This window comes from Dermochelys coriacea, chromosome 5 (assembly GCF_009764565.3).
Source record: "Dermochelys coriacea isolate rDerCor1 chromosome 5, rDerCor1.pri.v4, whole genome shotgun sequence".
In the NCBI taxonomy this organism is placed as follows: Eukaryota; Metazoa; Chordata; order Testudines; family Dermochelyidae; genus Dermochelys; species Dermochelys coriacea.
The window spans coordinates 93,420,274-93,446,858 of record NC_050072.1 but is presented as its reverse complement, the minus strand read 5'-3'; the positions used below and the strand labels follow the sequence as shown (position 1 = coordinate 93,446,858).

The 26,585-nt window shown below is 40.1% G+C and overlaps 1 protein-coding gene across 8 annotated transcripts in view; it reads right to left on the bottom strand.

Moving 5' to 3' along the window:
- Nucleotides 1-26,585, bottom strand: part of FRMD3 (FERM domain containing 3) — a 256,992-nt gene that overhangs the window by 52,840 nt on the left and 177,567 nt on the right. For all 8 annotated transcript variants that reach the window (XM_043514613.1, XM_038403444.2, XM_043514612.1 and 5 more), the window contains one exon: nucleotides 806-893. In XM_043514613.1, coding sequence (XP_043370548.1) covers nucleotides 806-893 — 88 coding nt within the window. The remainder of the gene's footprint in view (nucleotides 1-805; nucleotides 894-26,585) is intronic.

The window sequence follows — 26,585 nt, the reverse complement described above, 5'->3', positions numbered from 1 at the left end:
TTGTAAAAGAAACACAGAATAGTAAAGTAGTGGACTGTGAAGTTGAATACATAAGTATATGTCCAATTCACCTTTTTGTATATGCAATTTCCTGTTTGTGTTATCGTTTGTATATTTGGCTGCTGCAACTGAAACACTTGTGTTTGAAATGTCAGCCTAGAAGTCCTAGCAATTGGTTGTGGCTTCTGGATAACAGTAACACTGTTACTGAAATTCTTGGAAAATCTCAAGTATTTCCCATCTAGAGTATTTGTTTAACTCTAATATACTGTTTCACAAGAATTACATGCACTATATAAGATTGAAATTTAGTAAACGCCTCCATGAGATGGCATTAAGGGAGTGTTTTGAATGGCAAAGAAATGATCGGTTATCAAAGCTTTTCCCACAGTACACTTGGCAAAATATACTCTACCTAGTATGTTTACTTAGGCTACTGTTTTATGTTGACTAGAAACAGTTTGAGCAATAACTGTTAGAGGACAGCACAGAACTATAAGTTGTTCACATGCTTGGGACGGAATTACAATACTTGTGATCTGCCAGGACCCCCCCCATATCTTCTCATACTGACACAGCATGCTAGAGCATCATACTATGAAATGCTGCCTATGCAAGGCAGTACTTCTGGGACTGACGCATAGGTGTTTGTCAACCAACATTTTACAAAGCTGCAACATCTTTCTGGGGAGGCTCTTTTAGAAATGTTTTAGTACACATGGCTAGATAAAAATGGGACTAATTCACTGAATCTGAGGGGTTTTATTAACCTGTAAAACTTAGTTTAAAAACCCTGAACTATTACCTTGCAAGGATGGGGATCAACACCATAGGTTTCCAAAGAATGTGCTTTCAGTAGTAAATTAAGTTCAGCAACAGCTGGGTTCTGGCCTCTGAAATTACACAAGGCAAATGTAGCCATTTAACAAAAACAAGGAAAAATGTATAATTCGGTTCGGTTCAGTAAGCCAGTCATCAAAACCGACAAAAAAAAAAAAAAAGACCTACCAACACACACAATTTCAACCATATAACATTTACAAAGATGGAACTAGGCAATCTTTCATGTGATTTCTGCTGGTGCTCTGCCCTAATGCCTAGTCTTTTCAGATTAAGTTTTGATGGTTTTTGCATACCGCTAGGACTCCAGTGATCTGTGCAGTTAATCAGGGTTATCAAGTATCCATGACCTATTCTTGTGTATGCACAAGTAGAGTCTTACCATGAAATAAACCTCAGCATCTGGTTTTTCCACACAACCTCCCAAACTAAATTTAAAAGGATTGTCCAGATTAAGATGCATTCCTTCCAGCTCAGGGTATTGACAAGGCAATCATATTACACAGACTACCGAGACACATACCTAATTATAGCAAACCCCGCTACCACCACATAGTTTAAAATCTGTCTGCATTTCCATTATATGGCCTTATTTTTAGGGGGCGCTCCATAATCAACCACAAATATTCACTAAAGCCTAAAACATGGAATGCGAAGTCTCAACCCTGAAGCAAATTTTACTCGTTTTAACTCCTTGCAATAGTTTATAATGGAAGCTGGCAATGATTATTTTTTTAAGATGCTGTGGAATGCCAATATTTTCAAAGAGATGTATTGGTGATTTGACACAACTTTGTGGAATCCTAATATCTAGTTTGCTTTGACCACAGCTGCACACTGAAGCAAGGACTTCACTGAGCTGCCCAGGTCCCTGTCCTGAGGTGATACAATCAGTTTAGTACCCTGTAAGGCATCAGAGTAGTTCAAATGCTTTCTTCCAATGTACATGATTTTGCATTTACAGAACATTGAACTACATCTGCCACTGTGCTGCCTGCAGTGTTATCCTAGCTTGCTTAGGTCCTCTCTGGCATTCCTCTGTCTCCCTGGGGGTGACTAACCTAAACACCTTAGCCAAACTTGTAGATGACAATGTCACAGCTCACCTTTTCAAATCACTACTAAATATATTAATCAACATCAGATTTAGTACACAATCTTGCAGCACCCCTCTGTTCTCTTGCCACCATGAAAATTCACATTCGTTTCTATGCTTTAACTTCTGTCTCTTTGCCAGTTTTTTAATTCAGGAAAGTCTAATGTTGATGGTTCTCTACTAAAAGACCATAGATGAGAGATCCAGGAACAAAGCCCAAGTTTCCTGAGTCCCAGTCTAGTGCTCTCTATCCCCTGAAGAACACTGCCTCACTTACTGACTCGCTAAGGAACAGACATGCCAAAGTAAGTAATCTATATCAGAGCAATGTAAAACGTTAACTCGGAGAATAAGAGAAGAGCTAGTCAAAAATTTTCCATTGAATTTTTTCATGGTAGAAATGAGTTTTCACAAATTTTCAGTTTCCTTCCAAACTGATTATTATTAAACTGAAAAATTTCATTTTCTTTCAAGTCAAAATTTTAATTTCACTTCAAGGTGAAGGGTTTTTGGGGGGGGGGGGTAGAGATTAGGAAGAACAAGGCATTTCTTCACTTTTCCTCTCCTTTTTACAGTAGGAAATAAAAGGGTAAAGTCATCTGAAATGAACATTTGTTTAGCCACACTGAAAAAATTCCATGAAAAATTAAGCTAAAGATGTTCATTTTGTTCAGAAATTTTTGCAGAAGAGGAAACCCACGTAACTCTTTTTGACCAACCCTACTGAAGTGTAAATCAAATAGAAATAATGAGCCGGACCAATATAAATGAGTATTATAAAATCTACAAGATTTTGCATCAGACTTGTAGATTACAGAGCACAAATTGACTGACATAATTTCAGTTTAAGTCACACAAATGGGGGGGAAACTACAGAGGCTCTGGTTGCTCATTCAGAACTGGTCCTTTTAGTAGACAGACTTCAAAAAATCCATGGATTTTCTGTCTCCCTTTGCTGGTAGGAAAGTATGCACTTTTATGGAGTAGCAGAAATTTTGGAAGCTAGCTTTTAAAATTTCTAAAAGACAGGTTATATTTAAAAAATTATATCAAAACATAATAAATGCCCTTCATGCCCAACATAATGGGAAGAGCTCTCCAAATTTAATGATCTTTGTGCATGTCACATTGCATGCTGTACTCATAACACAGCAGGGTGTGAGGTTTGATCTTAATTAATTATAGACATAACTCAAAATGGCTATTGCACAAAGTATTAAAATAAGAAAACAAAAGTGCAAAATACAGAGGTTTTTAAAGTCAAGCACAGTATCAATTTTTAAAACGATATGTCCTCTATCAGGGGAATTATAGCCAACCAGTGGTAATCAACTGCATTTGCAAGCAACCTAATGCACAACTGTGATAAATGAAGTGGGTGGGGGGAGCTCCCTTTGATGGACAGCCAGCCAGTTAGCTGTAAAATCCCTCTTGGTAGCTGTTCTTTACTTGTTTTACCTGTAAAGGGTTTAAAAAAGTCCACTAGATAAAGGGGGGGGAAAAAAGTGGGCGCCTGACCAAAAGAGCCAATGGGAAGGATAGAACTTTTTTTAAAACTTTTAAAATTTGGGAAAAACTTGCTCTGTCTGTTGCCCTCTCTCTGGGCAGAAGAGATGGGCAGCAGGAATGCTGTGTGAAGTTTGAACCGGTTATGAAAATGATCAGATCATATCTAGAACTTCTTTTAACAGACCAAATATGTAAGTAAATTAGAAATGTTTAGGAAGACATGATTAGGTTTATTTCTGGTTTAAGGCTTGTGAACTCCTTGTGCTAACCTAGATGCTTTTGGTTGCCTGTAACCTTTAAGCTAACCCCCAAGAAAGCTATTTTGGGTTCTTAATTTTTGGAATTAATCTTTTAAAATCTAGCAAAAGCCTAAGTTCCAGATGTATTTTTTCCTTTTTATTTTTAATAAAATTTACTTTTTAAGAACAGGATTGGATTTTTGGTGTTTGAGCTGGTTTTCTTTCTCAGGTCTTCCCCAGGGTGGGGGTATGTGTGTGAGAGGGCTTGAGGGTACACCACAGGGAGGAATTCTCAAGTGCTCCCACCTGAGTCCAAGGATTTTTTTGCATTTGGGTGGTGGCAGCATTTACCAAGCCAAGGTCAGAGAAAAGCTGTAACCTTGGGGGTTTAATACAAGTCTGGAGTGGCAAGTATTTTTTTTTTTAAATCCTTGCAGGCCCTCACCTTCTGTACTCAAAAGTGACAGCGTGGGGATTCAACCTTGACATGGTGGCAGAGTGGTGGGATTATTTTAAACCAGAAGGACAGACCTCAGGATTTTAAAAGGACACTTTTAGCTTTGGTTGCTTGAAAGCCAAGGAGTCTTTTTCTTTTCTTTTTCCTGCCTGAGTGGGAACAGGCATGCCAAAGGATTAGATTGCAAAGCCAGGGAGTACAATAAGCAGGGTTTTTTGTTTTCCCTAGCTTCGTGGCAACAAAATGGTTAGGCTAGAGTAGGGGAGCCTGGGCAGGAAGTTGAGGTCAGGCACCAAAACCCTAGGGTCAGCCCTCCCCAATCCAAGATCCCAGTGCCAAGCTGGAGGGATACCCTTAACACAGAGTTCTGACTGCAGAAGACAGGGATTTCTTCCTACAGATGCGCTTGGAAGCAGAGGACAAAAGAGAGGCAAAGCGCTTGGAGTTGGAAGCAGAGGAGGAGAGAGGCAAAACGCTTGGAGGTGGAAATGCAGGCGAAGCGCTTGAAGGCAGAGTTAGAGCTGAAGTGCTTAGAGCTGGAAAGGGCTAAGCTGGGTCTACCAGGTAACCCCAACAGTCCTTCTCCAGGTACTGCTCCCCATTCCAAGAAATTTCCCACATACAAGGTAGGCGATGATACAGTGACCTTCTTATAAAATTTCAAAAGGGCCTAACTTGGGTACAACACCACTATGGACCAGTATATGGTGGAGCTAAGGCTGCAACTCGGTGGACCCTTAGCAGAGGTGGTAACTGAAATGCCTAAAGAATACATGAACGAGTACAACCTTTTTAAACAAAAGGCCAGAATTAGAATGGGACTAAAACCCAAGCATACCAGTCAGTGGTTTAGAGCCCTAAGGTGGAAACCAAATGTGGCATTTTTCCCAAGACACCTACCACATCGTAAAAAAAAAAAAAAAAATTGATACCTGGATATCAGGAGCAAGTGTTAACTTTAATGCTATTGATGATTTGAGCGGAGCATGGAAGAATGTTATTGGACCAGTTACTCCAGGTACCTTAAATGAGTGGTTCTCAAAGCCGAGAAGCAGCGTGGGCCAAGGGACATGCTGGCTGCCCTTCCCATAGCTCCCATTGGCCTGGAGCAGCAAACTGCAGCCAGTGGGAGCCACGATCAGCCAAACCTGTGGATGCAGCAGGTAAACAAACCGGTCTGGCCCACCAGGGGCTTTCCCTGAACAAGCAGTGGACTGGCTTTGAGAACCACTGCCTTAAATGACAATGATGGATCTTTTTTACAGTTGTGTGTTTCTCATGTGGTTGTCATTATGAGCACCTGGTTTCTGAGGAAGTGTATTTACTCGGTCAAATACTGATGGTCAAACACAGACTATGACTGATTACATTATAATCTCTCATAGTTGAAAATCATCCATCAGCAATTGTGTAACTCATTGGTCTGCCAAGCTTGGTAACACAATCACAAATTAGTCTCTGCTAATTTCCTTCTTAGACTATAAAGCCCAGGCAAAGGGATGATTGGGTCACCAAAATTCAAATGATCTAGCCTTATAATTATAGCACTTGAGACCATAATGCAGTTGAAATCTTGAACAGGTTTGAGACCCTGCCAGAGTTTACCTAGAAGGATTGAGTATCAGTAAACTTCAGATCTCAGATAATTGATGCAATGACCTTTATTGGTCCCAAAAAGAGAACTGAGAATCCCTGAATCTCCATTAATATCAGCAGCACTGAACAGCATCTCAAGGCTCATCTGGAGGTAATATGGTCACATATCAAACTAAATTGCAATCATAACAAAAATATATACTGACCACAAAGCTTTTATGGGTTTCAGAGTAGCAGCTGTGTTAGTCTGTATCCACAAAGAAAAGTACTTGTGGCACCTTAGACTAAAAAATTTATTTGAGCATAAGCTTTCGTGAGCTACAGCTCACTTCATCGGATGCATTCGGTGGAAAATACAGAGGGGAGATTTTATATACACAGAGAACATGAAACAATGGGTGTTACCATACACATTGTAATGACAGTGATCAGGTAAGGTGAGCTATTACAAGCGGTGGGGGGGGAACCCTTGAATTGTGACTTTTGTCTGTAATCGAGTGACCAGAGACTGAAGTGTTCTCTGACTTGTTTTTGAATGTTAAGTCTTGACGTCTGATTTATGTCCATTTAGTCTCTTACGTAGAGACATCCAGTTTGGCCAATGTACATGGCAGAGAGGCACTGCTGGAACATTGACATATCGCATTGATAGATGTGCAGGTGAATGAGCCTCTGAGTGTGGCTGATGTGGTCACTTGATTACAGACCTAAAAGTGGCAATTCAACAAAAAAACTTCAAAAATGGACTCCAACGAGAGACTGCTGAATGGACACCATTAAATTAGTGAATAAAGGTTGGGAGTGGATGGGTATTACACAAACTATTTCCCCACGTTTATTTACCCCTTCTACTGTTCCTTACACATTCTTGTCAACTGCTGGAAAGAGCCCACCCTGATCATCACTACAAAAGGCCTTTTTTTTTCTCTGCTGCTAGTAATAGCTCACCTTTACCTGATCACTCCTTACAGTAGGTATGGTAATGCCCATTGTTTCATATTCTTTGTATATATAAAATCTCCTTGCTGTATTTTCCACTGAATGCATCTGATGAAATGAGCTGTAGCTCACAAAAGCTTATGCTCAAATAAATTTGTTAGTCTGTAAGGTACCACAAGTACTCCAAAGCTTTTATGGAAGCTAAAACTATTGCACTCAAGGAAACTTTGGCTAGAACAATGTTACCTCCTTAAACACTTTTGTGACCTCATGGATGAGACTATTCACTTGGCACTATCTGCTCCAGTTCTCGTGAGCTAATATAGAAGTAGAGTGCATGGCAGGCTGGAGCAAACATTTCAATCAGCTACTAATACACCCCAGTTTTCTTTGGAGCCTGACATAAAGGCCCCTGCTGAGATGACCGGTTCTGCGTAAAATGAACCTTGGGAATTCTCTAGTGACAAAATACAAAGTATCAATAATGCTATGGGAAATAAGGTTGCAGGAATCTGTGGAACTCCTGCAGAACCATTAAAAAGCACCAAACCAGCTATTTGCAGCTGCAGGCACTGACTCATCTGGAGAACAGAGTCAGTCCCATCCAACTGGTGCAAAGGCATTATTTTACTGCTTTGGAAATGTAAAGGTTGCAAACAAGACTGTTGTGACTACTGCAGCATTACTCTTCTATCCATCCAGAGGAAAGTTTTTGCTTCTGTCTTATTGGCCTGACCTTCATATCTTCAGAAAAAAAGACCATAAGTTGGCTTCACTCCCAGCCATTCCACAACAGAGCAAATCTTCAGTGTGCCAGCTTATTGAGAAGGCATGAAAATTCAAGCATCCCATTCACACTGCATTTGTTATTTCACAACCACTTTTCACTATTAACAGGGAATTGCTTTACCTGATCTTGGAACTTGCAGGCTTCCTTGACAAACTCTGTAAGAATGTTCCATTGCTTATATGATGGCTCCTCAAGCTGCAATCTTGTAAATGGGAAAATAACTGCCTTCTTCCAAATTACATCAGGTGTTCGACAAGGATGCATTGTATCCCCAGAACTCTTCAATGCAGTCAAAGATTAAGTGCTTGACCAGACACTAAGTAAATGTATTTTAGGCATACCCTTTGATAGGAACCTTACCAACATCGACTTTCCCAATGGCATAGTGCTAGTTGTTGAACTAGTGATGAGCAAGCTGTGGCATTGAAAGCCCTGGAAAGCTCAGCCTGAAAATTAATTGGAGAAAAACCAAAAGTTTTCCAGTTGATGGTTTTGAACATGCTGTGGGCTCTAGCATCTTAGTGGGCAACCATCCAGTCAAGATTGTCAGTGATTTCATCTACCTTGTCTCTGTCAATAACATGGTCAGAGACAAGAAAGTACTTGAAGTCCACATTGCAAAATTGTCATAAATAAGAGGGTACCTCATCAAGAATGTCTTTCACAAATCAAAGACCTTGATAAGCAGAGAGATGAAGCTAAGGATATATAATGCTTTGGTGGTCATTATGACTTGTGGCTGATCACTATAAAGAGGTTGGACACCAGTCAGATGAAGTATCTACAAATGATCAAAAACATCAAACAATATGAATTCAAGTTTAATGGAGAGAGCTTCTTCCTAACTAGACAGATCATGATCTCTCAAATGGATGCCCACCACTCTCTAAGGTGGTACGGTCATCTATTCTGCCTGAGCTTTCCTGTGAGAAGTATCTTTTGACTTTGACCCAATGAAAGCAGGATGGAAAAGACCCCACAGAAGTCCTAAAACATGATGGCTGGATGGCATCAACAGACATGTCCCTCACAGCCATCCTACTGCATAACATAGCAAAATTGTCCCAGGACAGAACATCATGGAGGCACAGAACATGTTTTGACCACTATGCTGTACAAGCAACATCATGAGAATGAACCAAACCTTACCTCAATCTAATTGGCCCTTTTCATGGTGAGATTTTTTTTTCTAAATAAATGTACCTATGACAAATCCTAATTTCAGGGTGAGCTGCAAATTGATCGCTGTCTTAACATTAGATGCTACTTTTGATCAGAGTCAGGAGCCTTTAAGCTTTCTGCTTAGGATTTTCTGTGTGAGGCCATCTTTTCATCTGGGGGAAATCCTCTAATTACTACCCTTCCCTAGTTTGCAGGTTAACATAATCAAGTATCTCTGTGGCTTATATTTCACTTCCATCAGGAAAGCTGGGTATGCTTTCCTGATTGAAATTGTATTTCCAGTAGGACTCTCACGTGCACAGATATATAATTTATTCAGCATGAAAGAGAATTCTAAATATATTACATCTTCAGAAATTTTACATGCACAGTTTCCAGGTCAGAAAGCCCAGAACCATGCACTCAGGAAAAAGGACTCTGTGTGGGTGAGAGAGAGAGAGAGAGAGAGAGAGAGTGTGTGTGCACGTGCACACATGCACGCCTGGCAGCCTACAGTACAAAATGAAAAAAATGTATTTCTGATTTGAAATGTATTTCAGAGCTCTACAACTGGGATAAGCTATGTATTAATGACTCATCCTGTGTGCACTCTGCAACTATCCTCTAGGAATCTATCCCTTTCAAAGCTCCAGCTAAAACTTTGAAGAGATACTCCAACTGTAAAATTGAGCAGCTCACAATGTGTTCTATTTTCTTTTAAGCTAATGAGGTGTACATTAGTGGATGTACAAACTCTCACTATTTACTTCCATATGCACCTCTGGCTCTGATGTGCTTTGAAGGCCAGGGAGTTATATAACTCAATGGGAACTTTCTAGAGAGGTGGATTAAGGGCAATGTCACTGACATTTCTTCCCCCCCCCCCCCCCTTGCACAAATTCACTTCTAAAATACTTTTTTCTTTCATTCCCTATCATTGGGGGGCCTGATGAGAAGCAGAGCACATCCTTTGCTGCAGTCAGAGTTTTGAGGGTGCACCTTAGAGGACTATTGGTCTCGTTTCTTCAAATAGTTTGATATGTATGGTATTTTAGGGAACCATGGAATAGTGAATCAAAAAAATGTAGGTCAGATTTATTTCCTGCCACTGGCCGCTGAATGACATTGGGCAAGTCACTTCTGCTCTCTGTACTTCAGTTTCCCCATCTGTGAAATGGGGTAATGACATTTATTTCTAAAATGATTTGATATATACCAGTGCAAAGCATTAAGTTATTATTATTCATGATTTTGTAATCACTTCTGTATCACTTAGAGCCACCTGCTGCTGAGTACTTATACTGTGTCCCTTCCAGGAGTCATTGCTCAACATTTAAGATCTAAACTGTGGACAGGTTAAAAGCAATTCAAAGACTTAAAGCATGCATGTAATGATCTAATATTCATAAATGTTCAGCATCCTCAGTTTCCACTGAAACCAATGTAAACTGTAAGCCCTCCACTCCTCTAAGGTTATACAGGTTTAAACAACATAGAACAAAGTCACTTTTGAGATTCCCTTTCACTCAGGGTTGTGGATGCTGATCATCCTGTACTATAATCTCAACAAGATAGATCACAGGGACTTTCTATGAAGGCCCTCCATCTCTGAAATGTTCTCCACCTCATTATATGAGATCACGTGTGGCATCTTTTAGAAGAACAAGTCATTCAAGTTCTTAAGTTTATTTGGATTTGCCTGTGTCCTATAAAGGATTCTCTGGGTGATTCATTTCTTACTTGGCAGGGGCAGCTACCAGATTGTGTGGCATTGCTGGGTTTTTTTTTATTTTTTTTTTTTTAATCCATGCTAGTTGAGAATTCTACAAAGCCACGTGCCTGGTATGCTGACGTCCTTACATAGTTTTTAGTTTGCCCTTTTTCAGACAAACTTCCTATATGCTCAAGAACAGTTTTGATTGCAGGCTACATTAAAACCCAAGATTTGGCAGGATTTCAGGATTTAGCATTAGGTTTTTAGTGGAGAGACGGAGGATTAAGCACCTAAAACTCTTATCAGAATAAGGCACCATTTAAATACAAATATATTAAAATTACTAACAGTGCCTTTTTTACTTCTGGGCTAAACTCAGTATACCATTTTTGAATACATTGCTTTGCAGTAGTTACAATAAAATTACCATGCAGGTAACTTTATAGAGAAGTGCAGAATGAAAAATCTTCTAAACTACTTTCCAACCCTGTTCCGTAGTTTTGTCAGAGTTTTTTAAATTAAAAATAGCAAGACAAAACTTTGCAAATTATCTAAGCAATGGCACTGCTGCTCTTGGAATTCCCCTGGCAACTGGAATCACAACAGAGCAAAAGCTTTAAATTATTCTGTATGTGAAAAAGAAGAAACATAGTTGAACAGCCTAATTGCTGAAATACTAGTGGAAAATTTGAAAGCCAGGAAACACAAACATCGAGTCCATCCAGATATCCGAATCCTTTGTGTTCTTTATGTAAATTTCCCATTCCTGATCATAAAATTTTGAAGATCGTTTATTTAAAACAAATATTTACAGGATTTGATTTAATACCACAACAGTAATAACAACTTTAGTTCCTTATCAGATTTCAAAGCACTTACGATTCCTGAAGTCACACACTCTCAAACTGTGTTTAAGCAAACCACCTTTTAGATATTTGTATCTCAACATAATGACATTCCATCATAACAAAGCAGTGATGAAAACAACTTTGTGCTCCAGGAGTTCATCCTAGGAGATGGACAGCAGTGAGACTGGCCTCTGCCCAAATTGAAAGCCCTAGTAAACCTACTTCCTAGGACACAGTTCTCAGTGTGAAGGGGAAGGGAAAGGAAAAGCTGTCCACTTCCCCTGTATTGGATAATCCAAAAAACCCCCTGCATTCGAGAAACCCTTAACTGGAATGCAGAGAGGCATCTGGATTCATTCAGCTTTGTGGTGAACAGCAGAACCCAATCCCCAAAGTCTATATCAGCTAGAGGATGATAAACATGGAGAAGACAACAAATGCCTTTTATATTCATGGTTCCAACTACCTTTTCTAGAAGAGAACTTTGCTGGGAAAGCAGCAGTCTCTGGGCAGCTCTAACAAATGGCACAGCATAAGATGACCATATTTTTCCACTTTAGTAAGTGGAACAGCATGTGCTCCTGACTCACAAGGGATTACTAGTAAAATCATGCAAACCAATCTAAAATTTGTCCTGGTTATTCACAATAGAAGTGTGTGTGTGTGGGGGGGGGGGGTGTTGTTTTTTGTTTTTTTAAAAATACAGAGGATTTCTCCAGAAGGTCCACTGCTGTTCTAGTCACAATTTCCGAGACATAACATCAGCTGGTTTCATATGGAGATTGCTTCTTAACTCAATGCCTTCAAAAATTCTCTCCAGGCTTGCTGTGTAAAATGTTAGTTCTGGTCTGATTCACTCCCTCCACCCTCCATTACTCACACACAATTACAGATTGAATTTGTGTTTTTAAAAATTTCTTTGAAATGTTGTTTCCTATGAAAAATGGCTTGTTTTCCCCCCATGATAGTTTCCATTTTTTCTGAATATTTTTGGGGGAGTTTACATCAAAAATCCAAACCCAAAACTTTTTTCATTTTTTGGCAACCAAAATCTGCAGAATTTCAACCTCTCTTTTTTGCCAAAATGAGTGAAATGTTTCAGCTTTTGTTGCTGAAAAAAATTCCATTTTCGGGTTGTCAAAAAAATATTGCAGAAAAAAATGCGACAACGTATATAATTTTTGTCAAAATATTTTATGGACAAAAACATTTTCTGACCAACTAGTTACAGGGCTTACAAAGCTTGAAAGGGTGCAGCTATTTTGTGCTGGACTGGGTCCTTATTCCGCTTAATCTCTATTCCCACCCTGCAATGTCTCTCTTCTGATGTTAACCCACATTGGCTCCTTAGCTGTAGAGAAGGCGTTCAAAGAAGACAGACTAAGGAAGCAATGTCTGAGGACCAATGACTGCCTCCTTTAAAATTGGATAAGACAAAGCCCTTAGACCGAGGTTCGTCTGCTGAAGGGATTTGCTCACAACCTCTTGGCAGGAAAAATCTCTCACTTCAAATAGACTCATCTTTCTATGTACTGAGACCAAAGCAGCTACCACAGCATGGCAAACAATCTGCCTGTGTCAATCAAGACTGAAATGGAAGCCCATTAATCTAGACTGGTGGTTATGTATGTTTGTTTTTTAAAAACATTCCATAGATTTACAATAGCCATTTAAATACATGCTGAAGATATTGAGGGTTTTACTGACTTCTGAAAAGTGCAAAGTGAATTGTGGTTGATGCTTGTTCCCCCAAACGCAGTTTATACTAGAATGGGCATGTTGAGTACAAATATCATAAGAATGTAAATTCATTCTCTATCAGACATTTCTGATAACTGTCTGGTATTACTATGGCAACATAAGCTGGGCAGTAGCTATACAGCTTGGATACCTCTAATGCCAGCACTAGAAAGAATTTTCACTGTTAAAGGGCAAGATCTTTATTTTGATATAGTTATTTTCATCCCCAAACGATACGAACATGCTTTATAAACAAAATGATAAACTAAATATTAAGATCACTTCATTCACCACTGAAATGCAGCCATCTCTAAATATGAGCCACTTGTTTCAACAGCTTTCAGATTTAATTCAGTGTCCCCACATAAAACAAAACAACCCAGTATCAAAATAGCTGTTTTTATAAGACATGCCAACGTTAAGCATAGAAATGTCTGGGACTACTGGAGTTAGGGGTATCTGCCCTGCAAAATCAGGACGAATGTACACAATAATATTTAGTAGTAAAGTAACAGCCAGTTGAAATTGCAGGAATGAGTCAGACAGGCAGAATGCAATTCTGGTAATTAATACATTTTATTTAAATTATGAAAACAATCAAAAGATATGAATATATTTAAACTGACTGTTTAAACTTAAATATTTTCTATATTAAGATGGTCCTAACCCTTCAATGTCATTTTCTTTTCAAAAGAAAGATACCCCACACTGATTTCTTATTTGTCTTCAACCAGATTGAAAAGTCTTTTTTTAACTGTAATAAATCTTAAAGGTACAACTGTGCAGATATCACTCTAAACTGAGGTGCGATATATTCAAAAGTTTATTATAATAGTTATTATCTAGTTCCCCTAAATAATAACCAGAAAGTAAAACCAAAACTAAAAGGTCAACCAATTATTTGTTTTTTCTATAAAATGAAATGGCCTATTCAATCTACATCCTCAAAATCTAAAAGGTAAGGTGTAGAAGCTAGTACAGTAGCTGAGAACTGAATTAGATTCACAGCCTTTTCAAGAATTTGCTTCTGATGTCTTTTAAGGACATTCCATCTTCTTCTCTACCAAATACAGCTCTACCTTTGGCTGGGAGATTAAGTTATTGAAGAGAAAACTGGAGAAAAGCAAATGTTCTTCAACGAGCAAATTGAACTGGGTCGCTAGAGAGGTATACATTTCCTTAACAATTTCAGTTCCCATCAGAACCAACTCTCAAAGACCATTAAGATGATATTGGAGCATTTCACTGCAAATTCTCTCACCTCTAAAACATACAATGGCACAATTATGTTAATTATTTGTTCTCAATAAGTCATCAGGCAGTTATTGATCAGTGTTAAAGAAAAAGCCTCAAAACATTTGTGCGAAAACTTACATTCAGTACAGTTATTTAAAAGTCTTTTTTCAGGGAGATACTTTACTAAAGTATTTTTGACTTTTCCACTAAAGTATCATTTGAAATGAATGTCTTTACTTGAGACTGCCATTTACTAATGGAAAGGGATCATTTCCAGCCTTTCCACTTGCTGCATCAAAAATGTTTTCTGTCGTGTTAAGATGAATTATCCTCCTGCAAAACCTCCTTAAAACTCTACTCTGCCATATTGCCTAGAAAAAACTTAAGTTATGTTGCTAGCCTGCTGATACTTCTGCTAGCCTGCTGACCAACGTTGTATCATTGTTTCCTTGTACTTCCCCATCTGCATCCATCTGTTGTCTCTGGTCTTACACTTTGACTATAAGCTTTTGGGGGCAGGAGCGGTCATTTTGTTCTGTTTATATAGCACCTAGCACTATGGTCCATGAGTAGATGCTCTGGTAATATAAATACATAATAACAACAAGATATTTATTTTCAATGTGAGAAATACAAAAACAGATTATTAATCAACACCTGGTGTAACAGAGCCTTCGTTTTCAGTTGTTGACATTCATGCTAGTGTACTTTCCAGTCAAACTAGCAAAAAATATGCCAGACCACTACAGTCTTGAAAAGGAAATTTGAGTATCACAACCCTAGCAGTCTTAATTCTTCTCGTATGTCTCATCTCAGGGAATCCTGGCTCTCAGCCAGCTGTCAACAGCTGTTGGACTGTTATCAAAATGGTAAATCCTCCATTAGAAAGTCATATGATTCCTTGTAAACCATACAGTGTATTTGTGTCTTTGAACAAAGAGCAAATCATTTTGATTCCATTAAAAACATTTGTGATGTTCAGCATTATTATTCTGTCCTTTAAAGTGAATGCAGGTATTGTATCAGCAATAGGGAAACCATTTGGAAATTGCATATTTTCTTTCCTCTGTAAAAGGAGTTGCATAAAGTCATACACTAAGAGCTGCATCTCTAGTTGGACCAATAACTATTATGGACTTAGTAGCCCAAGGAAGCAGAGTCAGTTATGTAATAGAAAACATACAGTCTGGTGAAGGAACTACAGTAATAGAGACTAATTACTGTGGATGTTTTTCTACATTTTCAAATACATTTTAATTACAACACAGAATACAGTGAACAGTGCTCACTTTATATTTTTATTACAAATATTTGCATTGTAAAAATGATAAATAAAAACTATTTTTAATTCAGCTCATACAAGTACTGTAGTGCAATCTCTATCATCCAAGTGCAACTTACAAATGTAAATTTTTTTGTTAAATAACTGCACTCAAATACAATGTAAAACTTTAGAGCCTACAAGTCCACTCAGTCGTATTTCTTGTTCAGCCAATTGCTAAGACAAACAAGTTTGTTTACATTTATGGGAGATAATGCTGCCCGCTTCTTATTTACAATATCACCTGACAGCGAGAGAAAAGGCGGTTGCATGGCACTTTTGTAGTAGCACTTCAAAGTATTGAGTGCCTTTCTTAAAGAGACAGTGCACAGCTTCTGAGATTTCCCCAGCAGCCAGCTCACACAGTCTGTGTCTGTCTCTCTCCCCCTCCCCACCTCCACAGATCAGGGGAGAGGAGACAACAGGGCTCAGGGCAGAGCAGGAGAGCTTTCAGTGAGTGCCTTAAAGAGACAACGCAGGCGCGGTGTCTCAGAAACTTCCCCAGCACATACACAGTCTCTGTGTGTCACACACGGTCTGTTTCACACACACCTCACAACACATACTTGTATCATCATTGTTGTTGTTACTTTCTTGATAATTCCTAAAATGCGCACATATTCTCTAATTTTATTTTTTCAAAGTGTGTTATTTTAGTGTTTTAATTGATCTGTGCATTTCAGAATTTGTATTTCTTTTACACTTAAATTTAATTCTTTGAGTAGTGAGTTCTAAAATGCCTAACCAGCCCTGGCTGGAGTAATTATCCCTGTGGTAACTTTTTAAATATATATATCTAGGTCTTTTGTTTCTACTGGTGGTGCACATCCCCACTTACCTCGGTGCATATAAAATTTATTCCACACAAGGATGGAAAATACTAGAGGGAACATTGCACGCCGGATATGCTAAACATTCATATGCCCCTTCATGCTTCAGCCACCATTCCAGAGGACATGCTTCTATGCTGCCAATGCTTATTAAAAAAAATGCATTAATTAAATTTGTGACTGAACATCTTGGGGGGAGAATTATAGGTCTCCTGCTCTGTTTTACCCACATTCTGTCATACTTCTTGCCATCCTATACTTCATGTTATATCAGTCTTGGATGATGATCCAGCACGTTCGTTTTAAGAACACTTTCACTGCAGATTTCAGAAAACACAAAAGATATCAATGTGAGATTTCTAAAGATAGCTAAAGCACTTAACCCAAGGTTTAAAAATCTGAAGTGCCTTCCAAAATCTGAGAGGGATGAGGTGTGAAGCATGCCTTCAGAAGTCTTAAAAGAGCAACACTCCAATGCAGAAACTAGAGAACCCGAACCACCAAAAAAGAAAATCAACCTTCTGCTGGTAGCATCTGACTCAGATGATAGAAAATGAACATGCGCTGGTCCGCACTGCTTTGGATAGTTATCGAGCAGAACCTGTCATATGGTGGTCAAAGCATGAAGGGACATATTTATGGCATCTGGCACATAACTATCTTGCGACACCAGCTACAACAGTGCCATGTAAATGCCTGTTCTCACTTTCAGGTGACACTGTAAACAAGAAGAGAGCAACATTATCTCCTGCAAATGTAAACAAACTTTTGTCTGAGCAATTGGCTGAACAAGAAGTAGGACTGAGTGGACTGGTAGGCTCTAAAATTTTACATTGTTTCTGAGTGCAGTTATGTAACAAAAAAATCTACATTTGTAAGTTGCACTTTCACGATAGAGATTGCACTACAGTACTTGTATGAGCTGAATTGAAAAATTTCTTGTTTTTTACAGTGCAAATATTTATAATAAAAATAGAGTGCTAGACAGTTTGTATTCTGTGTAACTGAAATCAATATATTTGAAAATGTAGAAAACATCCAAAATATTTAAATAAAAGGTTTTCTTATTGTTAACAGCGTGATTAATCATGATTAATTTTTTTAATTGCTTGACAGCCCTAATTAAAATGTTACTAGAATTTTTTAACCTGGGCAGAACCAATGTTCTTTTCCCTACTAGCCTTATTCTCTCAAGTGGCTGAGCCAGTTTGGCTGAAGTTCTCCAAAATAAATGCAGTCTTAGATAGACACTCAGCATGGAAAATTTGAGCCCAAATGGTTAAAGTCTGGCACAGATAGAGCAACTGAAAACAGAATCTTATAACAGGAATTGTCAAGCAACAGTGCTACAAAGCCTGCCTATGAGATATAGATATATATTAACTAAGGGCTTCTCTACAATGGCAATTTACAGCATTGCAACTTGTTGTACTCAGGGGTGTTTTTTCACACCCTTAAGCGAGAAAGTTTCAGCGCTGTAAAGCACCAGTGTAGACAGTGCTCCCAGCGCTGGTAGCTACGCCCCTCGCGGAGGTGTGTTTTGTGTATTTTTTTTGTTTGTTTTTGGGGGTTTTTTTTTGGAGCGCTGGGGTTTTTTTTAGTGCGCCACGACCACACATGGCACATTAAAGCGCTGCCCACTTTAGTGTTGCCAATGTAGACTAGCCCAAAGTCAGGGATGCCTTATGTTTCAGCAAGGAAATACATCTGTTTCTCCCTTATAACATCTGGCATATTATATTGTCTTAAATGTCAGGGCTGCTTGTTGAAGGTAATATTGAAATTATAGGTTTCATAGTAGCAGCCGTGTTAGTCTGTATTCGCAAAAAGAAAAGGAGTACTTGTGGCACCTTAGAGACTAACAAATTTATTTGAGCATAAGCTTTCGTGATGAAGTGAGCTGTAGCTCACGAAAGCTTATGCTCTAATAAATGTGTTAGTCTCTAAGGTGCCACAAGTACTCCTTTTCTTTTTATTGAAATTATAAACTATGTTGCTGTTTATACATAAAAATAATGAAAGTAATAAAAATTATTAAATGACACCTTGATATGAGTCATAATACAGAATTTGTGAACTTCAACTGTTATCCACATACCATATCTGAGCTGAGAGAAATGGCTTGATCTTGCAAGCCTCATGAGTAGCCCTTGCTTCATGCATAAGCAATGCCAGCTAGCTTGAGTAAGGATTTGCAGAATCAAGTCCTTAGAATTGTCTTCAAGTTTACATCCTTTACAAGTTTACATTGTACAAGTACAGCATTTAATTAAAAAATAATCTTTCCATGGTTATTTTTATTCCTTTTCAACAGCATATATAATAGAACTTTACAAAGGTACATTAAATTACGCAATTGTGTTTAACAAAAAATCATCATGCGTTGAAAATAGAGCACTGCAATTATGTTTCATTAAAATACTGTTAGATTTATAAACTTGATACTATTTTTTTTTCAGGCCCTGATTCAAGAGGATATCCCTATTCAGGACAGCACTTAAACATGTACTCCAAGTTAAGCATTTCCTTACATATTGTACTGAACAGGGGGTGGTCTTAAGCACATTTAAGTGTTTCCTGAATCAGAAATGTCTATATGCATTTATTGGCCCTGCTCCTCCTGCTATATTCCTTCACTATGCAGTGCAGTGCAGCCAGCCCCACAAGTTGTCCTTTGGTTTATTGGTTTATCAGTCATAAGTTGCTCCTAAGGGCATAGACCACATCTTCCAATTGTCAATTTGTATATTTCTACTACCGGCAAGGGTGTGCATCTCTATGGTGCTATATAAATAATAAATAGCTGTAGCTGAGCTCTGGTAAAATTTGATTGCAGTTATTCCAAACCCTAATGGTATAGCAATTTTTAATTACAAAAAGCTATGTTAAAGCTAGGTTTTAGTTGCACAAAAATAGGCAATAATTTCTTAGCTAAGTTTCTCTCTGCAACCTTAAATCTGCCCCTTTTGTGAATATGTGATTAAAAGACTACTGTAATATATCATGTACAATCAGCAAAATTTTACTCATGTACTGGGGCGAGGTTTTTGGGGTTTTTTTCATTGTTACTGGTATAAAAATATTATTCATGTTTTCACTTACAATCATCATTGTATCACTGTAAAGGCGAAAACAAGCTCTGGAGAAGGAGAAGCCAGAAATCCCAAAGGCTTTGAAACAAAAAGCAAGGGGGGTGGGAGGTTTGTTTTTTAAAAACTACGTGCAACTGTTAGCCTGACATTAATGGTAGGAGCTCCAGTTTTAAGAGGGATAGAAAGATTTTTTTCTGTGCAAAATGTTCATCCGCTTCAGATTCTTTTTCAAGCAGCAGCAAATTATACTCTGGAGCATGTCCCCAGGCTCACCAAGTCCAGTTGGTACAAGTCCAGGAGGACCAGAAGTCACATTTATCAGCATCTCTCCTCCCCCTCACTCTGCCAGTCAGGACAAAATTTAAAGTTCAGGCTCAACCCTCCAAAAAGCTGAGCACCCTCAATTCCCATATACTTCAGCAGGAGTTGAGGATACTGAACACCTTGCATGGGTGCTCAGAATCCTACAGAATCAAACCCTAAGAGGGAGCCCTGAGTCCTTTAAGTCACAAGACTCCTAAGGGGTATCCCTGTTTGCTTTTCCTCGGCCACGTAAGGTGCATGCGCAGGAATATAACATGGCTCCATATTCAAGTCAGACAGCTGGAGATCAAACAGCTTTGATTTATTTAAAGAATCATTCACCAAGTCCTGCTAATGCATCTTAAATCTTCCAACATCTACTTTGCTTCTAGTATCCAGTTACAAAAACCGCTTCTTCTCATAGGTAAGCTGCATTTCTAAAGAGCCTTTATTTGTGATGACATGAAAACCAGAATATCTGTTATGAGGACAGGCCTTCATTTAGCCCCTGGTAAGGTTTGATTCGATTGTTATAATACCCCTCCCCTACTTTACTGAGGTGGACAATCATTAATTAAAATTCACAAGACAATTAATCACAGCTCTATAAAGCTGTCATGCGTCTCTGCCTGTCACAACCTCTATATCAGATTAAATTTGTTTAGTCAGGTTCAAAAAATGGTCACATGAAAGGTCACAATTTGATAAAAACCTAACAATGTATTCACTACCACATAAAGAGAGAGAGAGAGATGCAGCACATCGTACATCTGTTTAATTAATTAGAACAAGCCTTCTCACTGAGTCACCAAGTCATTTGTAGCTGTCATTGTGCACTATCAGCTACTTTCCAGGCATTTCCTTCACTGTTTTCATGTTGCCATCAGGAGACAAATACTTCCATCATGCACTGGGATAGAAGAAAAGATGTGCCCAGTTAATGGGCCATGAGATTAATGAGAGAGGATTCAGTGAGGAAGCAGATTATTCCAAGCTACAGGGGCCTGGATGATGGAACAACAAACATTCTGCAAAAGTGAGAAATCCTGTAATAACTCATTTAGCCCTGGTCTACACTAGGAGTTGAGGTCAAATTTAGCAGCGTTAAATTGATTTAACCTGTCCACACGATGAAGATTTTTTTCGACTTAAAGGGCTCTTAAAATCAATTTCCTTACTCCAGCCCCGACAAGGGGATTAGCACTGAAATTGGCCTTGCTGGATCGAATTTGGGATACTGTGGACGCAATTAGATGGTATTGGCCTCCGGGAGCTATCCCAGAGTGCTCCATTGTGACTGCTCTGGACAGCAATCTCAACTCAGATGCACTGGCCAGGTAGACATTTCCTGTTTGGCCAGCATGGCAAGCTGCAGGTGAGTGCAGAGCTCATCAACAGAGATGATCAGCAGAGGTGACCATGATGGAGTCCCAGAATCGCAAAAGAGCTCCAGCATGGACCAAACGGGAGGTACGGGATCTGATCACTGTATGGGGAGAGGAATCCCTGCTATCAGAACTACATTCCAGTTTTCGAAATGCCAAAACATTTGTCAAAATCTCCCAGGGCATGAAGGACAGAGGCCATAACAGAGACCCGAAGCAGTACCACATGAAACTTAAGGAGCTGAGGCAAGCCTACCAGAAAACCGGAGGCAAATGGTCGCTCTGGGTCAGAGCCCCAAACATGCCGATTCTATGATGAGCTGCATGCCATTTTAGGGGGTTCAGCCACCATGTTGTTTGACTCCTTCAATGGAGATGGAGGCAACACGGAAGCAGGTTTTGGGGACAAGGAAGATGATGATGATGATGAGGTTGTAGATAGCTCACAGCAAGCAAGCAGAGAAACTGATTTTCCTGACAGCCAGGAACGGTTTCTTACCCTGGACCTGAAGCCAGTACCCCCCAAACCCACCCAAGGCTGCCTCCCGGACCGCCAGGTGGAGAAGGGACCTCTGGTGAGTGTATCTTTTAAAATAGTATACATGATTTAAAAGCAAGCATGTTTAATGATTAATTTGCCCTGGCATTCGCGGCCAGTACAGCTACTGGAAAAGTCTGTTAACGTGTCTAGGGATGGAGCGGAAATCCTCCAGGGACATCTCCATAAAGCTCTCCTGGATGTACTCCCAAAGCCTTTGCAAAAGGTTTCTGGGGAGGGCAGCCTTATTCCATGGTAGGACACTGCCACTCCAGGCCAGTACCACATAGTCGGGAATCACTGTAGAACAAAGCATTGCAGTGTATGTTTGCTGGTGTTCAAACAACATCTGTTCTTTACCTCTCTGTGTTATCCTCAGGAGAGTAATATTCATGGTCACCTGGTTGAAATAGGATGCTTTTCTTAAGGGGACGTTCCTGCTGGGGTGTTTGCCTGTGGCTTGAACAGAAATGTTCCCCGCTGTTAGCCAAAGGGAGGGGAAAGGGGCTAGCCCCTAGTGGTGGGGGGAGGCAAAATGCGACCTTGTAACGGAAGCGCATGTGCTATGTATGTAATGTTAACAGCAAGGTTTACCGTGAAAGAGTGTACTAATTGTTCTATAAAATGTCTTTTTAACACTGTCCCTTTTTCTTTTTCTCCACCAGCTGCATGTGTTTCAAGGATTTCTCCTTCCCAGAGGCTAGCGAAGATTAGAAAGCGAAAAAAACACACTCGCAATGAAATGTTCTCTGAACTCATGCTGTCCTCCCACGCTGACAGAGCACAGACGAATGCATGGAGGCAGACAATGTCAGAGTGCAGGAAAGCACAAAATGACCGGGAGGAGAGGTAGGGGGCTGAAGAGAGGGCTGAAGCTGAAAGGTGGCAGCAGCGTGATGAGAAGAGGCAGGATTCAATGCTGAGGCTGCTGGAGGATCAAACTAATATGCTCCAGCGTATGGTTGAGCTGCAGGAAAGGCAGCAGGAGCCCAGACCGCCACTACAGCCCCTGTGTAACCAACCGCCCTCCTCCCCAAGTTCCATAGCCTCCTCACCCAGACACCCAAGAATGGGGGGGGGGCGCCTCCGGCCACCCAACCACTCCACCCCAGAGGATTGCCCAAGCAACAGAAGGCTGGCATTCAATAAGTTTTAAAGTTTTAAAGTGCTGTGTGGCCTTGTCCTTCCTTCCTCCACCACCCCTCCCAGTGCTTCCCTCCTCCACCACTCCTCCCGGGCTACCTTGGCAGTTATCCCCCTATTTGTGAGATGAATTAATAAAGAATGCATGAAACTACAATGACTTTATTGCCTCTGCAAGCGGTGATCGAAGGGAGGAGGGGAGGGTGGTTAGCTTACAGGGAAGTAGAGTGAAACAAGGGGCAGTGGGTTTCATCAAGAAGAAACAAAAGAAATGTCACACCGTAGCCTGGCCAGTCATGAAACTGGTTTTCAAGTTTCAAGACGTGCACCGCGCCCTCCTGGGCTCTTCTAACCGCCCTGGTGTCTGGCTGTGCATAACCAGCAGCCAGGCGATTTGCCTCAACCTCCCACCCCGCCATAAATGTCTCCCCTTTACTCTCACAGATATTGTGGAGCACACAGCAAGCAGTAAGAACAGTAGGAATATTGGTTTCGCTGAGGTCTGAGTCAGTAAACTGCGCCAGCACGCTTTTAAACGTCCAAATGCACATTCTGCACTTGCTCAGCCTGTAGTTGAACAGCTCCTGACTGCTCTCCAGGCTGCCTGTGTATGGCTTTATAAGCCATGGCATTAAGGGGTAGGCTGGGTCCTATAGGATAAGGATAACTATAGGCATTTCAACATCCCCAATGGTTATTTTCTGATCTGGGAATAAAGTCCCTTCCTGCAGCTTTTGAAACAGACCAGAGTTCCTGAAGATGCGAGTGTCATGTACCTTTCCCAGCCATCCCATGTTGATGTTGGTGAAACGTCCCTTGTGATCCACCAGTGCTTGCAGCACTATTGAAAAGTACCCCTTGCGGTTTATGTACTTGTCAGCTTGGTGCTCCGGTGCCAAGATAGGGATATGGGTTCCGTCTATGATCCCACCACAGTTAGGGAATCCCACTGCAACAAAGCCATCCACTATGACCTGCACATTTCTCAGGGTCACTACCCTTGATATCAGCAGATCTTTGATTGCATTGGCTACTTGCATTACAGCAGCCCCCACTGTAGATTTGCCCACTCCAAATTGATTCCCAACTGGCCGGTAGCTGTCTGGCGTTGCAAGCTTCCACAGGGCTATTGCCACTCACTTCTCAACTGTGAGGGCTGCTCTCATCTTGGTATTCTTGTGCTTCAGGGCAGGGGAAAGCAAATCTAAGTTCCATGAAAGTGCCCTTACGCATGCAAAAGTTTTGCAGCCACTGGGAATCGTCCCAGACCTGCAACACTATGCTGTCCCACCAGTCTGTGCTTGTTTCCCGGGCCCAGAATCGGCATTCCACCACATGAAGCTGCCCCATTAGCACCATGATGCCCACATTGCCAGAGCCCATGCTTTGAGAGAAGTCTGTGTCCATGTCCTCATCACTCTCGTCACCGCGCTAATGTCGCCTACTTGCCCGGTTTCGCTTTGCCAGGTTCTGGTGCTGCATATACTGCTGGATAATGCACGTGGTGTTTAATGTGCTCCTAATTGCCAAAGTGAGCTGAGCGGGCTCCATGCTTGCCGTGGTATGGCGTCTGCACAGAAAAAGGTGTGGAACAATTGTCTGCCATTGCTCTGACTGAGGGAGGGGCGACTGACGACATGGCTTACAGGGTTGGCTTACAGGGAATTAAAATCAACAAAGGGGATGCCTTTACATCAAGGAGAAACAAAAAACAACTGTCACAGAGAATGGCCCCCTCAAGGACCGAACTCAAAACCCTGGATTTAGCAGGCCAATGCTCAACCCACTGAGTGGAAAAATTAGCATGGGGAAATAGTTTTTAGTTTGTGTAATGACTCATCCACTCCCAGAATTCAAGCCGAATTTAATGGTGTCCAGTTTGCAAATTATTTCCAGTTCTGCAGTTTCTTGTTGGGAGTCTGTTTTTAAAGAATTGCAACTTTTAGGTCTGTAATTGAGTGTCCAGGGAGGTTGAAGTGTTCTCCGACTGGTTTTTTAATGTTATAATTCTTGACGTCCAATTTGTGTCCATTTATTCTTTTGCGTAGAGACTGTCCGGTTTGGCCAATGTACTTGGCAGAGGGGCATTGCTGGCACATGATGGCATATATCACATTGGTAGATGTGCAGGTGAACGAGCCTCTGATAGTGTGGCTGATGTGATTAATTACATTGATCATAGGATCTAATCACATCAGCCACACTAGCAAAGGCTCATTCTAATTTTTCCCTTACTGTTACTCACACCTTCTTGTCAACTGTTTGAAATGAGGCATCCTAATTATCACTACAAGTGTTCAGTTTTTTTGTTTTTTTTTTCTCCTGCTGATAATAGCCCACCTTAATCTATGAGTCTCATGAGAGTTGATATGGCAACACCCATTTGTTCATGTTTTCTGTACATATACATCTTCCTACTGTATTTTCCACTGAATGCATCTGATGAAGTGAGTTGTAGTTCACGAAAGCTTATGCGCAAATAAATTTGTTAGTTAGTCTCTCAGGTGCCACAAGTACTCCTCATTCTTTTTGCTGATACAGACTAACATGGCTACCACTCTGAAACCTCTGAAGTCAGTAGAACAACACAGGTTAAAATCAGTGAGGACGGAATCAGGCCCAATCGCCTGTCCTTTACATCAACAAATACATCACTCAAATGCCTTTGTTACAAAACCTTGGTAACCTATTCTCAGATTTTTTTTTTTAAGCACTGGCTGATTGATAAACTCCTGATTCACAAGTTATCTGCCTATTTTTCTTATTGGAGGAAAAATCAGGAATCTGAATTCTATAGCACCTATCAAGTGAAAGATATGCTAATAAAATACATCAACTGGTAAGATTAATGCCTTTTCTGATTATTTGTCATAGTATACACGTTTTCATTCTACCATTACTGAGAATATATCACATCACAAAAATAGAATGTTGCACTTTCCCAGTTACAATCAAGTTTCAACATATTCTCGATGTCACTATGCGCAACAAAAGTAAGGACTTGTTTTCTTGACCTTAGCCTCCACTTGTGCACATATGCACTCCTGCGCGTTTATTTTTCCAGCACTGGAACTTGAATGGAGTAGGTTAGATCAGACAGACAAACATGCCAGTGACGTGTTTCAAGAATCTGTGCACACACGACGGAATCTATCACCTCTGTGTGCAGGCATTAGTGCTGAGACAATGCATGCACGCATTTTGTGTGCGCGCACACAACATTGTACATGTATAAATGGAAGCCAAGCTGAGGTCCCAGTGGAAGTCAGGGCCTAAAACAAATGTAAAATAATTTTGGTAAACAAGTTTAGAGAAGAATGTTTGAGTACAAGATGCATTGAATAAATAAATCCTCCTTCCCTCATTATTTTTCTACAATCTGTTTAAGGGAGTAGTCTGTTCTTGCACAAGAGTTTTGACTAAATTCTTGTCTCTAACACACACACTGTCATTGAAATCAATGAAAGTCCTGTGTCTTTGGGAATCTAGAAGACATCGTTTGGAAGAGAGGTTTTAAAATCAAAACAATGTTTATTGAAAAATAGAGTATTTTTGGCTTCTTTTTGGAAATTGTTTGTTTTAGTTTAAAAGTTTAACGTGGTTCTAGAATACTTCACTCATGAGATATTATCTTTATGTCACTTAAGGTTTGGTCCTGGCAAAAGAGATACAAAACAAATACATAGGCTTTGGAAAGGGAAAAAAGGCAGGGAAACAGGATAATGCTGGCACAGTTCCTTGCACTGAGGTATAATAGTTTTTTTACTAGATGTTCTGAACATGCCAACTATTGCTGTGACTGTCACGG